Raw genomic sequence first — 17,340 nt, 5'->3', positions numbered from 1 at the left:
GAGAAGCTATCTCTGTGACGTGACCATAGGACAAGCCACAGGAAAGGCTGTTATTCATCCCACAGGTCTGACAGTCCCCTACCCACTGGCCTCATTATGCTGTGCAGCCTAATGATATGCTTTCCACCCCTCTGTATAGCACCAGAAGCTATCCAGTGGGAGCTCCAGCAGAGCTAGAAGAATGAAGCAGACACGTATTACCACACACAGGCTTACAAAAAAACTCAATTGCTTCGGAACTACAGACTACAAAAGTAGACCAGAACCTACACACCCAACCTAAATGACTTTATGTTTTTCTAACTTCCTTAAATCTTTACTTTTCACTTAAAGAGATTTTTTTCCTGTTAACTCCTGAATGTGAGTCTGCACCATCAGTAAACTGTTGGTTTATTCTGCTTTCTGCTTCTGTTCTCTAGTTCTGTCATTTTAACTTTAAAATGTGCAACTCTGGTAAATCCCTAAAATTAACAGTGCTTGTGTTCTGTAGGAAATGAGTTCCTCTTGGTTTGTTGGCTATTTCTAGCTTATTATACTTTCTTTACTGCAAATTTAGGCTATTAAAAGGATATTAATACCTGGAAACTAAGCTTGATTTCCTCCTTTAAAGCCTTATAAAATATTAGTCATCTTTGGTTACAAGTTGATGGCTGAGCAGTTTTTAATTCCACAGGGTTAAGAAACTAGACTGGAATCTTGAGCTGAGAAATCAGAATGCCGATGGTAAATACTGAAGTCTCGGAATCAGCAGACCCGTGCCCTAGTTCTGGCTGTGAACTCAATCAACTTCTGCATGATTTCTGAGATGCCCTTAATCTTAAAAAAAAAAAAAAAAAAAAAAAAATCAAATCAAAAAGGTATTTCTAAGTCACTGATGTTAACTTCTTTCCCAGTCTGCTGCTCCCTGAAGGGGAATATCCTGTAAAGAGACCCTAGCCTGATGCTCTTTGCCGCAGAGTGTAGAGCTGCTAGCGGGGGAGAAGCAGGTTTAGAGACATTAGGATCATGGCATACTGGAGAGAGGACTAGGGCTCCAGAAGCCACATGAACAGTCAGGGAGAGGAGAGATGGAATGTCCGTGAAACACAGCACTGCTATCTTCAAACTTTGACTTTCTTTTTTTTTTTTTAATTGAAGCATAGATTATATTCAGTAGAGCACACACATCTTAAGTACATGGCTTTTTAAATCATATATGTGTATATATGTATATAATGTATTTGGTTATAGTTAATGATATTAACTATCATCCAGACAAAAACGTAGACTGTAAAGCCTTGCCAACACTTTTCATTGGGAAATGCTTTTTTGATTCACTGCTTTAATGCAATGGTTAAATATTGGCTTGATAGGTATCTATATATCTGTATTTTTATTTTTTGTCTTGTGCTGAAATTTTGGATATTCTGTGAGAAAGACATTTAATGAGATTGGTAGCCATCATCCTTACAAGACATATGATGTGTTTCTCAGAAGGGTGATTTAATAATAATAGGCAGTTGGGTATGCAGGTACAAGAAATAAGGAAAATGGTTGCGATTTTGGAGTAAGTCCTTTGTGTAGTTGATGTGAGATGATGATCTGGAATCCTTCAAAAGCTATTGTGTAAAAGCAACTGAAAGAAGCAAGCCCTCTGTGGGGTGTAAAAATAAATATTGACTTTTAATAAACAGATTTATTGTGGTATAATTAATGTGCAATAAACTGCACACATTTCAAGTTTACAGTTTAAGTGTTGGCCCATGTGAAACTATTACCGTACTGAAGATTTTGTGAACATATGCACTCTCTAAGTTTCCTTGCGACCCTTTGTAGAATCTTCTCACCCCTCTTCCTCATTCCCAGGCAACAGCTCTTCTGCTTTTTGTCACTTAGATTAGTTTGCATATTATAAAACTGTATAAGCAGAATCATACAGTATTTACTCTTCTGTTGTCTGCCTTCTTTCAGTTGTCATAATTATTTTGAGAGTCATCTGTAATGTGGAGTGTTTGACCATTTTACTGCCGCATAGTATTCCAATGTGTTGCTGTATCACAATTTGTTTATCCACCAACCCATTGATGGAAATTTGAGTTGTTTCCTCTTTTCAGCTATTACAAATGAAGCTTCTCTATTCATGTAGAAGTCTTTCATTTTCATTCACACATATTAGATTTCATTTGGTCAAATACCTAGAAATGAAACGTCTGGTGGGCTATGTTCAGCTTTTTCAGAAACTTCTAACATGTTTTCCAAAGTGGTTCCATCACTTTATATTCCCATCAGCAGTGTATTACAGTACTACTTCCTCCACATCCTTGCCAACACTTGATATGGTAAGAATTTTTAATCTTAATAATTTTAGTGAATATGTAATGGTATCTCCTGTGTTTTAATTTTGATTTTCCTAATGACTAAGGATCTTGAGCATCTTTTCATGTGCCCTCTTGTTTCATGTGCTATTCAGGTTGTCTTTGCTTAAATGTTTGTTCACATCTTGTATTTTAAATTGAGCTGTTTGTTTCTCATTTAGTTGTAACAGTTATTTATGTATTCTGGATACAAGTCCTTTGTCAGGTAAGTGTTTTGCAAATATTATTTCCAGTCTGTGGCTTGTGTTTTTACTTTTGTAACAGTGTATTTTGAGGGATAAAAGCTAAAAAAAAAAAAAAACCTTTCAATTTATCTTTTTTTCATTTATAGTTCCAAGATTTTTTTTTTTGTATCCTTAAGAATATCTTTGCCAAACTCAAGATAACTAAAATTTTCTCCTATGTCGATTTCTAGGAGCTTTTGCATTTTAGCTCTTACATAAATTCTGTTATTCATTTCAACTTGATTTTTGTAAATTTTGAAGCATCTAGGTTCTCTTTTGTTTTTCTTTCCCATGTGATTATTCATTTGTACCAGTGTGGCTTATTGAAAAGATTATTTCTCCCCACTTGAATTGCCTTGGCACCCTGTCAACATCATTTGACCACGTATATGAGGGTCTGCTTTTGGAGTCTCTATTGTATTTCACACATCTATTATCTATGTCAATTTTATACCATCTTGATTACTATGATTTTAAGTCTTAAATCAGTCAGTATTAATTTCTCCAATCTTGTTCTTCATTTTCAAGATTCTTTTTACTATCTTGAGTCCTTTGCTTTTCTGTATAAATTTTAGAATCATCTGTAAATTTCTACCAAAAAACAAAAAAGCTTGATTGGAATTATATTAACTGTCTAGATCAATTTGGTGAAAATTGCTGTAACAATATTGAGTCTTTTGATGCATGAACATGGTATGACACTCCATTTATTTAAGTGTTCTTTAATTTCTTCCAGCCATATATTGTCAAATATATCTCCTAGTATTTTGATGTAATTACAAATGGTTTTGATTTTTATTTTCCAGTTATTCCTTGCCGTTGTTAGAAATATGATTGATTTTTGTGTGTCGGCCTTGTATTCTGCTACTTTCCTAATCTTGCTACTTTTCTGTATCCTGTAACACCTATAGTTATTCTACCAGACTAAAAAAAAAAATCTGGTATTCTAATTTTTATAGGTATTATAGGATATCATGTCTGTATGTAAGGAAACAGTTTTATTTTCTTTGCATTTTATTGGCACAAAGATTGTCTTCTTACCTTCATTCTTTTACTATGATGTTAAACATAAGTGGTGAGAAGGAATACTCTTACTTTGTTATAATCTTAAATGGAAAGTATTTTGTCTTTCACCATTAAATATTAAGTATGAGGATAGCTGCATATCTTTTGTACATGCCTTATTCAGCTTAAGGAAGTTCTTTTTGTGCCCATTTTGCCAAGATCTTTTTCATGAATGGATGATGAATTTTGCCCAGCTAATTTTTGTATTTTTAGTAGTGACAGTGTTTTACCACATTGGCCAAGATGGTCTTGATTTCCTAAGCTCGTGATCTATTCTCCTTGGCCTTCCAAAGTGCTGGGATTACAGATGTGAGCCACTGTGCCTGACTGTTTTTTAAGTTTTATATGTTGAAGTTTTTTATAAATATTTAAACAGTATTTCATTCCTGGGATAAATCCCACTTGGTCATGCTGTGTTTATCTTTTTTATACATTGCTGGATTATATTTACTGAAATTTTGACAAGAATGTTTGCATCTGTAATAAGGTGTGAAATTGATCTGTAGTTTTTTGTTTTAATACCTTTATCTATTTTGGGGATTAGAGTGATGCTGGCTTCGTTAAATGAGTTGGAGAGTTTCTTCTGTTTTCTAGGATTATTTGCATAGAATTGTGTGCTTTGTTTTGTTTTTTCTTTTTCCTTACATATTTGGGAGAACTCATCATTGAATCCATCTAATCCTGGAGTTATCTTTGTGAGAAGATTTTAACTACAAAATAAATTTCTTAAGTACATAGAAGCTTATTCAGGTTAGCTAGTTTTTCCTGAGTAACCTTTGGTATTTCGAGCCTTTGAAGGAGTTTGTCGGTATCATAAACTGAGAGTTGTTAATGATATTTGCTAATTAGTCTTCTAATGTTTGTAGAACGTGTAGTCAAATTTAGTCTCTTATTTCTTATGTTCACAATACCTGGCTTCACTTTTTTCAAACTGACTAGCTAGATGTTTATCATTTTGGTAATCTTCCCAAACAGAAAACTTTTGTTTCCTTTGATTTTTCTTTATTTTCTGCTTTCTACTTTATTGATTTATAACCTTTATTACTTATTTTCTTTTTCTATTAAAAAAAAAAACCAAGATATAGATGATTACTTACCTGATATTTAGAATGTGATCTTATATATTGTATATGGGTATGCAATGTAGATAACTATATGGCTATACCATATTTCCAATCATAAGTATTATATTACAAGATATAATGTGAGATAAAATCCCTTCACACTAGCTGTGTTGGCATAAGTAAGTATATCATTTTAACACTTAACTGCTTTAAGATGGCTGTAATATCACTGTAGTCACAGACATGTCAGCAGCTTATCCTTGGCACATTTTATCTGTGGCTACATTAGGAGACCAACCACCTCAGTAATCAGTATTTCCAGCTTGGCATAATTTAAGTGAATTTACGGTTGCTTGATATATAGCTTTTTAAACATTCAGATTTTTAGAAGTCTTGTAGTAGTGGTTTTCTTTTTTAAAACTTTTAATTTGGCATATTTTCAAACTTTCAGAAAATGTTTAAGAATGAAAATAGTCAAAAACACTCATATTCTTTACCCAGATTCACCTGTTGTTGACAGTTTAACCCACTTTATCATTTGCTGTTTTCTCCTCCCCGGTGCACAATCTAATGAATGAATTTGTATCCGTGAAAGAACTATAAGCTTAAAGCTTTTGTGGAGCAGAAATTACATTTTGTCCCATGGTTACACAATATTTAAAATACCATTTAGATAAACATTTTAGAAAAGATTTAGGGACTAGAACACAAAAGCATGCTTTTTGTTGTTATTGTTGACTTTTAAAATATTGAGATAAAATTTCCCGTATCATAAGTTCACCTTTTAGAGTATATGATTCAATGGGTTTTTGAAGTATAGTCATAGACTTGTACAACCATCATAACTATCTCATTCCAAAATATTTCTATCACCCCAAAAAGAAACCCTGTATACAATAGGAGTCACACCCTGTTCCTTCCCAGCCCCTGGCAGCTGCTAATCTGTATTAGTCTTTTTGCCTATTCTGAACATTTCCCATAATGGAATACTAAAGTATATGGCCTTTTGTATCTGGCTGCTTTCACTTAGCATTAGTCCTCAAAATTCATCTATGAGCTTTGTGTCTGTACTTGATTCCTTTTTGTTGTGGCTGAAAAATACTCCACTAAATGGATTTACCACATTTTGTTAACTGTTCAGTGGACATTTAGATTGTTTTCATTTTTGACTATCCTGAACAATGCTATTATGAACCCTAGTTTATAGGCTTTTGTTCGCGCAAGTATTTTCAGTTTTCTTATGTATGTACGTAAGAATGCAATTGGTGTGTTGCATGGTAACTTTAGTTTTTTTGAATAACTGCCAAACTGTTTTCCAATGTGGCTGCTCCATTTTATGTTACCCCCAGCAACTTAGGAGTTTTCAGTGTCTCCACATCTTCGTCAACGCTTATTGTTGTCTTTTTTAATTACGGCTATCCTAGCGTCTGCGAACCAGTATGTTGTTTTGCTTTTGATTCACATTTTTCTAAGGACTGGTTTTGAGCGTCTTTTTGTGTATGTATGTATTGTCCATTTATGTGTCTTTGGAGAAATGTCTATTCTGATTCCTTGTCCATTTTTGATTAGGAGGTTTGTCTTTTATTCATTATTTAAGAGTTTATATTCTCTCTCTATATGTCTTATCAGATACATCATTTGCAGAATTTTTCTCCCATCATGTGGGTTTTCTTATCACTTTCTTGATATTGCCTGCCCTTTGAAGCACAAAGGGTTTTAATTTTGATAAAGTCTAATTATCTGTATTGTCTTTGCTTACCTATTCTAGCTAAGAAACCATTGCCTTATCAGAGGTTATGAAGATTTACACCTATGTTATCTTCTAAAAGTTTTATGTTTTGTCTCTTACACTGAGGTATTTCTTCCTTCTAGAGTTAAGTTTTGCATATGTGGTTAGGTAAGGCCACCCTCTTTCTTTTCCATGCACATATCTAGTTATTCCAGTACCATTTGTTGAAAAGATTATTCTTTTCTCCTCTCAGTTGTCTTGGCATTCATCAGTTAAGTGCCAAAATCAATTGGCCGTAAATGCGAGGGTTTATTTCTAGACTCTCAGTTCTGATCTATTCTATTTGATCAGGTTTCTTTTTTTTTTTTTTTGAGACAGAGTCTCGCTCTGTCTCCAGGCTGGAGTGCAGTGGCACAATCTCAGCTCACTGCAACCTCCACCTCCCAGGTTCAAGCAATTCTCCTGCCTCAGCCTCCTGAGTAGCTGGGACTATAGGCCCCTGCCACCACACCTGTCTAATTTTTGTATTTTTAGTAGAGACGGGGTTTCACCATGTTGGCCAGGATGGTGTTGATCTCTTGACCTCGTGATCTGCCCGCTTCACCCTCCCAAAGTCCTGGGGTTACAGGCGTGATCCACCGTGACCGGCTTTGATTAGGTTTATCTTTATTCCAGTACTGTTCTGTCTTGATTAGTGTAATATTGTAGTTAAATTTTGAAATCATTGTGTTCTGTTTCAAAATTGTTTTGGCTGTTCTTGAATATTCCTATGAACTTCGGGAACCACTTGTCAATTTGCAAAAGAGCAAGGTGAGATTTTGACAAGGTGATGTTGGATCTAAATATTACTGTTTTAACATTATTGAGTATTATAGTTATGAACACCACATATCTTTGCATTTATTTGGGTATTTTTAAATTTCTCTCAGTGGTGCTTTGTAGTTCAAAGAGTACAAGTCTTGTACTTGTTCAAGATGTATAATCCTCTGTACATGTTGCTAAATATGATTTGCTTGTATTTTGTTCAGGATTTTTATATCCACATTCATAAGAATATTGATCTGTTATTTCCTTTTCTTGCGATGACTGTGTCTAAGTATCAGGATATAAATTGCTTCATATAACAATTTGGAACATGATGTTTTCTCTTGAGTTTTAAAATTTTTGTTACTTAAATTTTTTTTAAAGACAGGGTCTTGCTCTGTTGCCAAGGCTGGAGTGCAATGGTAGTCACAGCTCAATGTCACCTCAGACTCGTGAGTTTAAGCAGTCTTCCTGCCTCAGCCTCCTGAGTAGTGGGAATACAGGCATGCGCTATCACACCCAGCTGTGTGTGTGTGTGTGTGTGTGTGTGTGTGTGTGTGTGTGTGTGTATTTTTTTCTTGTAGACATGGTGTTTTGCTGTGTTGCCCAGGCTGTTGTTGAGCTCCTAGGCTCAACTGATCCTTCAGTCTCGGCCTCCTAAAAGGCTGAGATTACAGCTGCTCACCATGCCAAGCCTATTTTTTGTCCTTCTGTGTGCTCTTTAAAAAAAATTTGTGAAGGATATGCGTTAATTCTTCCTAAAATGTTTAGTAGAATTCATCAGTGAAACCATCTGTCCATAGGCTATTCTTTGTGGAAAACTTTGATTACTAATTAGGTTTGTTAAGATTTTCTGTTTATTCTGGAGTTAATGTCAATAATTTGTGTCTTCCTAGTTATTTGTTCATTTCATGTAGGCTATCTAATTTGTTTGTGTATAGTTGTTCCTAGTGTCCTCTTTTAACCCCTTTTACTGTAAGGTTGGTAAGTCCATTTCTTTCTTTAGTATTAGTAGTAATGCTCTCTGTTTTATTTGTGGTTTTTTTCTTGGTTGGCCTACCTTAAAGCCTTACCAATTTTGTTAATCTTTTCAAAGAACCAACTTTTGTTTTCATTAATTTTCTCTCCTTTTTTTTTTCTGTTCTGTCTTTCTTCTTTTTTTTTTTTTTTTTTTTTGAGATGGAGTTTCACTCTTGTTACCCAGACTGGAGTGCAATGGCGCGATCTCGGCTCACTGCAACCTCCGCCTCCTGGGTTCAGGCAATTCTCCTGCCTCAGCCTCCTGAGTAGCTGGGATTACAGGCACATGCCACCATGCCCAGCTAATTTTTTTGTATTTTTAGTAGAGACGGAGTTTCACCATGTTGACCAGGATGGTCTCGATTTCTTGACCTCGTGATCCACCTGCCTCGGCCTCCCAAAGTGCTGGGATTACAAGCTTGAGCCACCGAGCCCGGCCTCTCTGTTCTGTATTTCTAACTTAACCTGTATTGTTTCTTTCCTTCTTGCTTTGAGTTTTGTTCTTATTTTTCTAGTTTATCTTTAAATGGTAGGTTAAGTTATTAATTTGGGATCTTTGTTTTGTTTTAATATAGGCATGAATGGCTATACATTTTCTTCTAGTATTGCTTTTTCTGTATTCAATATTTTGTGTTTATTTCAAAATATTTTCTAGTTTTTCTCATTTATTTGTCACACTGATTATTAATACCCATGTATTTTCTGAGTTTTCCCAAATTTCCCTCTGACTTCAATTTCATATCCCTTGTGATTGAAGAACATGCTTTGTATGACCCCAGTCCTTTTAAATTTATTGGAATTGTTTTATGACCTAACACCTAGCATGATCTATCCTGGAAAATGTTCCCTGTGCACTTGGAAAGCATGTGTATTCTGCTTTTGGATGGAGGACTCTATAATTAGTTTCTAGTATTATTCAAGTTTTCTTGTTCTTTTCTTATTGACCTTCTGTCTAATACTACCCATTTTTGAAAGTTGAATAGTGAATTCTCCAAATGTTTGTTTAATTTCTTCTTTATTCCTTCATCCTGCATGTTACTTCCTGTATTTTAGAACTCTCTTGTTAAATTCCCATATGTTTATAATTATGCTGTCTTAATGGATGGATCCCTTTGTTATTATTAAATGTCTTTTTTTCTCTAGTAGCAACTTTTATCTTAAAGTCTGAATTTTTAAAATTTATTTTTTAGTGGTTTCTGTGAGAATTACAATTGACATCAACTTGTAACAATTTTGTTTGGACTAATTTCAGCTATTCTTCAAATATTCTTCATGCCTTTTTTTCTCTCCTCTTCTGAGACTCCTGTTGTGCAGATGGTGGTACTCTTCATGTGTTTTATGATCACTCAGACTCTGTTTATTTTTCTTCATTTTTATTCCTATTTACCAGACTGAATAATCTCAACCAACCTGTTTTTGAGTTTGCTGATTCTTTCCTTTACCTGCTAAAATATGCTATCAAGCCCCTCTGATGAATTTTTATTTTAGTTACTGTACTTTTATGTCCAGAATTTCTATTTGTTTTCTTTTTCTAGTTTCTTTATTGATATTTTCTATTTGGTGAGGCATTGTTCTCATACTTCAGTTTTGCACGTGGTTTCCTTTATTCCTTTGAAATATTTAAAACAGCTCATTTAAAGTCTTCTAGTAAGTCCTATCCTCAGGGGTCACTTCTGTTGATTGCATTTTTTCCTATATATGAGCCATACTTTTTTGTTGCCTTAAATTTCTTTGAAAACTATGCGGTGGGCGGGGTTCATTTCCGTTATTATGTCTTTTATTTGATTATTTTAATAATTTCTCTCTCTTTTTAATATTCTCCATTTGGTGAGACTTTTAGTTCTTCAGACATCATTTCTTTTAATTCTTTGAATATGTTTAGTATAGCTGAATTAAATTATTTAGTAATTCCAGAACCTTGGCTTTCTCAAGGGTAGTTCTATTGAATACTTTTTTACCTTTTATACTTTTTTGTTTCTTTGTATGTCTGTCAATTTTTTGTTGAAAACTGGACAATTAACATAAAAGGTTGCAACTCCGAAATTTAGATTTTGCCCTCCCTAAGGTTTGTTGTTGTTTTGTTGCTGTTTGTTTAGTGACTTTCTGAACTAGTTCTTTTAAATCTGTATTATTTGTAGTACATGGCTACTGAAGTCTCCACATGATGAGCTTCATAGTCATCTAATGACTGAACAGAGATTTCCTTAAAAACCTGGAACCAGTAATTTTCCCCATCTTTTTTGAGAGGTCTGTGTGTGTATTTGCATGCATATGTGTGTTGGGGCACATGAAAACACTGAGCCAGGTGGTTGGCAGCTGTTCTTAGCCTTTACCTTCTGTTTTCAGAGACTGGGGTCAGCCCCAGGTGTGAGAGCTAGGGATTTCTCAGGTCTCTTCTGGGCACATGCACAGCCACAGCCTGATGCATCCACACACCTTCTAGATTAGCAGGAAGGTGTCAACAATTTTTATAGCCCCTGTGGACATTTTATTCCCAACTTTTCCTTTTAAACTTTCTGGTCTGCTTATTGTTTGGTCCAGCTGTCACCTACCACATTGTTCTGCAGCCAGTTTTTAAAAATTTCCCCTAAAAGGTTTGTGACAAATGTTCCCAGGGTCAAGGATTTTCACAGTGGAAAAGCTCTGAGTCAGGTCGAATAAAAATAGCCTTCCAAGTGGGGTCTCACTGGGACTGTCAGATAAAGACAGTTCTCTGGAAATCGGGCTTTCAAGGAACTCCAACATAGTTCTGCCACCCTTAGTGTCTGTCAGGCTGCTGGTTTTCACTATGATTGGGCTGTTGGTTATAGTCCTGTCACAGAGCTGGAGAGAAGACAATGGGAATAGAGAAGTTAAATACCACAAATGTCACTGTTCTTGTTGAGATTCAGCTCTTTAAAAATGCATTAACACTCCATGGATTGCTGCAAGCTTTTGGAGATTGCTGCCAGCTTTTGGTTAATTGCCAGAGTTCTTAGAAAGTTTATTCTGATGCTGCCAATTTTCTTGTTCCTGTTACAGAGTGAGAGAATTTTCAAATGTTCCTAGCTTTGCCATTTTCACTGACAGTACTCTCTGTTGCTTTTTTTCTTCTCCTGTACTATTTTGTTTTTTCAAACCATTCTCAACTCTTGCGATCAAAACCAGTTGATTAAGTTAACATACTGGCATGTAGGTCCTAAAATTAAATGTTATCTTAATATTATAAATATTAACCCATTTCATAATTACTATTACAAAAATGTTTTGAAGATAAACTGTTGAGCAGGTAGAAATAATTATCAGAATTTATTATTAGCTATTTCATTATTTAATACAGATTCTTATTGAGATCATTTTAGAATCGTATACTGTTATAAGAAATTATACAGAGAGATCCTGTGTACCCTGTACCTGATTCCTCCCAATGGCAATATCTTGACAAGGAATACTATGAAGTCACAACCAGGATGTTGATACTTTGATAGGAATGGGTATTTCATTTTCACCATTCTGATATTGTGGCTTTATTTGCATTTCCCTGATGATTAATAATGTTGAACATTTTTTCACTTGCTTATTGGATTGTTCATTTCTGTTTGAGTTGTTAATATAGCCTAGATCTTTAGACTGTTGTTAAATATGTGGTTTGCAAATATTTTATATCTTTTTGTAGTTTGTCCTTTTATACTCTTAGCAGGGTCATGTGAAGGGCAAAGTTTTTAATTTTGATGGGTACAACAATTTGTCATTTTTGTTTTTTCTGGATTGTGCTTTTGGTGTCAATTCTAGGAAGACTGCCTAACCTTGGATCCTGAAGTTTTTTTCTTTATCCTTTTAAAAAAATTGTATAGTTTTACATTTTAAATTTAGAGCAGTGATGTATTTTGAGTTAATTTTTGTATAAATTATAAGGATTAGGTCAAGGTTCTTTAAAATACATATTTTTTTATCTATAGATGTCTCATTGCTTCTGTGCTATTTGTTGGAAAAGTTGTTCTTCCAATGATTTGCTTTTGCAGCTTTGTCAAAACCAGTGAGGCATATATGGTTCCATTTCTAGGTGTTCTATGCTCTGCAAGTGATTTATGTGTCTGTCCCTCTGCCAGCATCACACTGTCTTGGTTCCTGAAGACAGTGGTTCCTCCCATGTTACTCTTATTTTTGAGGATTGTTTTTAGCACTCCTAGGGTTTGTTCCTATCTAATTTTTCATATAAGCTTATCAACAACAAAAAAATCATCCTGGGATTTTTATAGGATGTACATTAAACCCACAGATCAATTTGGGAAGAATTGGCATCTTTACATTTTCGGTCTTTTAATCCATGAATATAGTGTGTCTTTTTTATGTAGGTCTTCTTTGATTTCTTTTGTCAGCATTTTGTATATTTCAGTACATGTGTCCTGTACATGCTTTCTTAGATTTATATCTGAAGTACTTCATTTTATTTGGAGTAGTTGTAAATGGCATTATGTTTTTAATGTTGATTTTTGCATATTAATTGTTAGTATGTAGAAATGTACTGGATTTTAGGATTTAGACCTTGTATTCTGCAACCTTGTTATATGTACTTAATTACTTTTAAGAAGGATTTTTCTTTGGAGTCCTTGGGGTTTTTACATAAACAAGTGTGTAGTCTTCAATCAAGGAGTATTATTTCCTTCCCAATGTATTGTTCTTTTTTTTTTCCCCTTGCCTTGTTAAGGAAACTACTAGCACAATGTTGAATAGAGTGAGAGGCACATCCTTGACATGTTCCCAGTCTCAGGGCCTACACATTCAGTCTTTTACCAATAAGAAGGATATTACCTAGAGGTTGAGGTTGAGGTAGTTCTGCATTTCTCCTATCTTGTTCAGAGTTCTTATCATGAAGAGGTGTTGGGTTTTGTTAGATACTTTTTCTGTGTCAATTGATATGATCATGTATTTTTCCTTTTTAGCCGGTTGATAGGGGTGAGTTACAATGATCAATTTTTGAATTTGGTGTCCGTCTTGCATACCTTCAATACAGATCACTTGGTCATGATGCATAATATAAACATTGCTGGGTTCAATTTGTAGTATTTTTAATTTTTTGGTCTAAGTTAGTGACTTATTCTGTAATTTTAAAAAATATGTATGTAGCATAAAGTTCCCCATTTATAACTATTTTTAAGTGTAAAATTCAGTAGCATGAATCACAATATTATGCAAACACCACCATTATCTTTTTTCATTACGGTAACCATTAAGCCACAACTCCTCACTTCCTCTTACCCTGTTGCCTAGTAACCTCTAATCTACTTTGTGTCCCTGTGAATTTACCTATTCTAGATTTTTCATGTGAGTAGAAGCACAGTATTTGGCCTTTTTTTCTCTAAATTATTTTACTTAGCACAATATTTTCACGGTCCATCCATGTTGTAACATGTAACAGAATTTTATTCCTTTTTGTGGGTGAATAATATTTCATTATGTAATTGCCGTGTTGATCTGTTCATCTGTGATGGACGCTTGGATTGTTTGATACTGAAATTCCACTGTAAGCCAGGACTGCAGATAACATAACAAGAAAAAGGTCATTTGCATCAGTGAGTACAAATGCCAGTGCTTATTATACCTGAGCAAAAAGGTGGGACATCATTCATGCTTTCAGTATTTGTTGAATATTCTCTGTATGCAACAGTCTGGCCAGGAATGAATAGAAGTAGATGGAGCAGGTCGGCACTGTCATTGAAGAGAAACACAGGAAATGGAGGACAGGAGTTTCCCAAAATAAAATCAGGATGTGATTTAAAAACTTAGGAGAAAAGGATGCTTGGCAGGCAGAAAAAACATTATTCAAATAGGTATTGTAATCTAATTAACTAGTATCTTATTCTGCTGCTTGACTGTTTGCTTTTGTTATACTGGAACAGCCAGGTATATGTGTGGGACAGTGAGTGTTGTCCCTGAATCCCAAAAGACCAACAAATGAGAGTCAGTGAATTCCGTATTAAGCCAAATGAAATATCACATAAGTTGGAATTCTTCTACATGGGAAATTTGCCCCTTTTCTCCCATTTATTCAGCACGTATTTATAGCAGTATGGGTTCATGGATATTTATTTTATACTTTCAGCTGCATCTAATACTACATTTTGTTGCTCAGATTGTTTCAGCTTTGGTCATTTGGGAGCTTTTTCTATTGATTCTTACTTTCCTTTCCCTATTTCTATCAGTGTAGGTTTTGGGTGGACTTCGTCTTTTGCTTTTCTGCACTGCTGGATGCTCCATTCTCATCTTGTGTATTTCCTGCCCTCTGTCCTCAAATCAGCCATTACTCCAGGAAGCCCTCATTTCTTTTATTGGAAAATAATATTAGAACACAAGATCTGAGTTCTAGCTGTGTTCTTTGTACTGGCATGTCATTCCTTTAGGCCCTTAGAGTTGACAGAGCAAGGAAATACATGTATGTGTACTAACACATGAATAGACACATCTATAAGTATTCCTATATGTATGTAATAATTTATATGTTTTGCTAAACATGAATTCATATTGATATCACTGGCTCTCATCCATTACCACCTGGATCATTTTGGCCTCGCCCCTTGTTTCTATATAAATTGCTTTTCCAACAGTGAGATACCTGGCTCCCAGTATCCATCAACTTTGTATTTAATTGTTTGATTTCAGTGTACGTATATAGTAGCATCAGAATGGTTAACCCAAACTCCCATGGGAAAAAGCATTATCAACGAGAATACGGTGCGTATGTATGGCTCCTTTTGCCTTTAGTCTTATAGATTCTACTCATTTCCAGAGTTACTTAGGTGAACACTCTCCCCACCCCACTTCAGTAAGATTGATTCATTGATGTGTAATATAAATAAATTGTTTTGTCATATTATGCATTCCATCCTGTGGTCCCCCTAAAAATCTCCTAAATGATTTTTTAAATTTGCATACATTTAGATTTACTTTTTGTGCTGTGAAGTTGTGTTTTGACAAATGCATCATGTCCTGTATCCACCATTACAATTTGATAAAGAATGGTTTTACCACCCTGAAATGTATCTGTGCTTTACTTATTTCACCTTTCCCATCTCCCCCAGTCCCCTAGCAACTACTGATCTTTTTACCATTTCCATAATTCTGCCTTTTCCAGAATGTCATGTACTTGGAAGCATACAGTATGTAGCCTTTTCTTTTACTAATATTCCATTGTATAGATATGCCACAGCTTGTCTCTTCACCTTTGATGGACATCTTGACTATACCCAGATTTTGGTGATTATGAATAAAGCTGCTTTAAGGAATTGTATGTAGATTTTTATATGTAAGTTTCCAAATCAGTTCAGTAAATACTAGGAGCATGATTGCCAGATTGTATGGTATAACTATGTTAGCTTTTAAATATATTACCTTTGCATTTTTCTATTTCTTAGATCAGAATAATCTTTTGCTATTTTCCCTGCCCACTTCCTCACCAAGTCCCTTTGACTGTTGATCCCAGGTCATATCATCGCTACAAAAGAGCAGATGATACAGAATTTCAGCTGATCATTTCCTGGGGAAAACATAATACTCTAGTAATCTTCTGTATGCTTTTGATATTTTCAGTTTATCAGGGAAAATAATTAGCTGCATCTTGATGAATTTGACTATTTTGTGCTTTCTCATAATGTAGCAGTAATGGATATTTTGAAGTTGATGCATATAGCCTGTAGGTTGTTGAAGTTGCTTTGTTATTTGTTTTATTTTAAAATATTTCATAGTTTGTAAAATCCTGAAGTCATATTTTTCTTTTTAACCATCACCATTAAGGAGTCTATTTTTAAATATAAAATTGTATTAATTAATTTTAAGGTAAAAGATGTTACGGAAATCAAATTAAAGTTTTCATGAGTGATGATATGTTTTGTTTTCTTTACAGCATTCATTCAGTCAGAGAGCATAATAGAAGTACTGCGTTTTGACGATGGAGGGCTACTACAGGTAATTTTTTTTTAAGTTGAAAACTTATTTTATTGTTAAGTCTTGAATAATATCTGGTTATTGTTTTTCTTTTAAAAATATAATTAGTTTATCTGAAATATATTTTATGATCTTTGAAGATAGGCTGGTAGAGTCATTAGTAATATAAAAACCACCTTAGTTATCTTTTAGATTAAATATTTCTTTAAATTGCAAACTCATCATGGTATTAAAACCTTGTAAATAAATACATCATCAGTCTGTGGCAAGTGTGTGTGCCTGTGGATCTGAGAAGAAAGGGTCAGGTCAGGAGCAGAGGCTCTCTGAGTGTGAATTCAGATAGAGGATCTAAAAATACTTATCTAGAAGATAACTTCTCTAGAGAGGATAAGTACTATAGATTTTACCTATATTATACTTCTACTTGTTATCGTAAGTCACATCATTAAATATACATAAAATTTGAAAGTGTAATCTAATAAATGTCTTCTCCTTCCTTTTAGACCTAGTTTAGATAGCAGTATGAAGCCAATTTCAGGCTTCCCAGCTAAAAATGAGTTTGAGAATTTGAGCGCTAAAAGAGATAGTAAATGCCATCTTAACTAACCCCCTGCTTTCTTATGGCTAGGTGTTTCCTCCTTTTTACAAGCTTTTAGCATATTTTGTGCTTGTCCTTACTTAATAACTTTGTAATGATAACATTTGTTTTTCAAGTAACATGTTGTTTGGTAGCATGACTGATAATTTTTAAATTAATTTTATATTCTAGGAAAAACAATGTTTAGATTAGGAAAGTTGATCAAGATCCCATGACTTTGTGGTACTGGGACTGGCACTAGAATCCCAGTGTACTCCCTCCAAATGTGATTGTTAGTCTCTTTATTACATGATACTACCTATAGTATTTTTAATTTATTTATAACTAAGTTACCTGAATAATTTTGGAAAAATATATCCTGTTGTTTATAATAAAGGCAGGAAAGTAAAAATTAAAATTAGATCAAGACAGTAGAGACAATAATTATACTAGGGACATGGAACAAGATTTTTATTTGCATTTTAGCATACATTTAGATTAAATTTCATACATTAAGCCAGACAAAGAGAGGAAGAAAACAAGTGACGGATTTTTAGAATCTTTTTCTCTGGCAGTGAAACTA

At 34.3% G+C, this 17,340-nt stretch overlaps 1 protein-coding gene across 5 annotated transcripts in view; it reads left to right on the top strand.

Annotated features, from left to right (window-relative positions):
- TMEM131 (transmembrane protein 131) overlaps window positions 1–17,340 on the top strand; it is a 237,339-nt gene that overhangs the window by 51,852 nt on the left and 168,147 nt on the right. For all 5 annotated transcript variants that reach the window (XM_074403805.1, XM_074403800.1, XM_039478717.2 and 2 more), the window contains exon 2: window positions 16,140–16,201. In XM_074403805.1, coding sequence (XP_074259906.1) covers window positions 16,140–16,201 — 62 coding nt within the window. The remainder of the gene's footprint in view (window positions 1–16,139; window positions 16,202–17,340) is intronic.

This window comes from Saimiri boliviensis, chromosome 1, assembly GCF_048565385.1.
Source record: "Saimiri boliviensis isolate mSaiBol1 chromosome 1, mSaiBol1.pri, whole genome shotgun sequence".
Classification (NCBI taxonomy): Eukaryota; Metazoa; Chordata; class Mammalia; order Primates; family Cebidae; genus Saimiri; species Saimiri boliviensis.
Note: the sequence above shows the minus strand (reverse complement) of the source record. Positions and strands in the feature narration are given on the sequence as shown.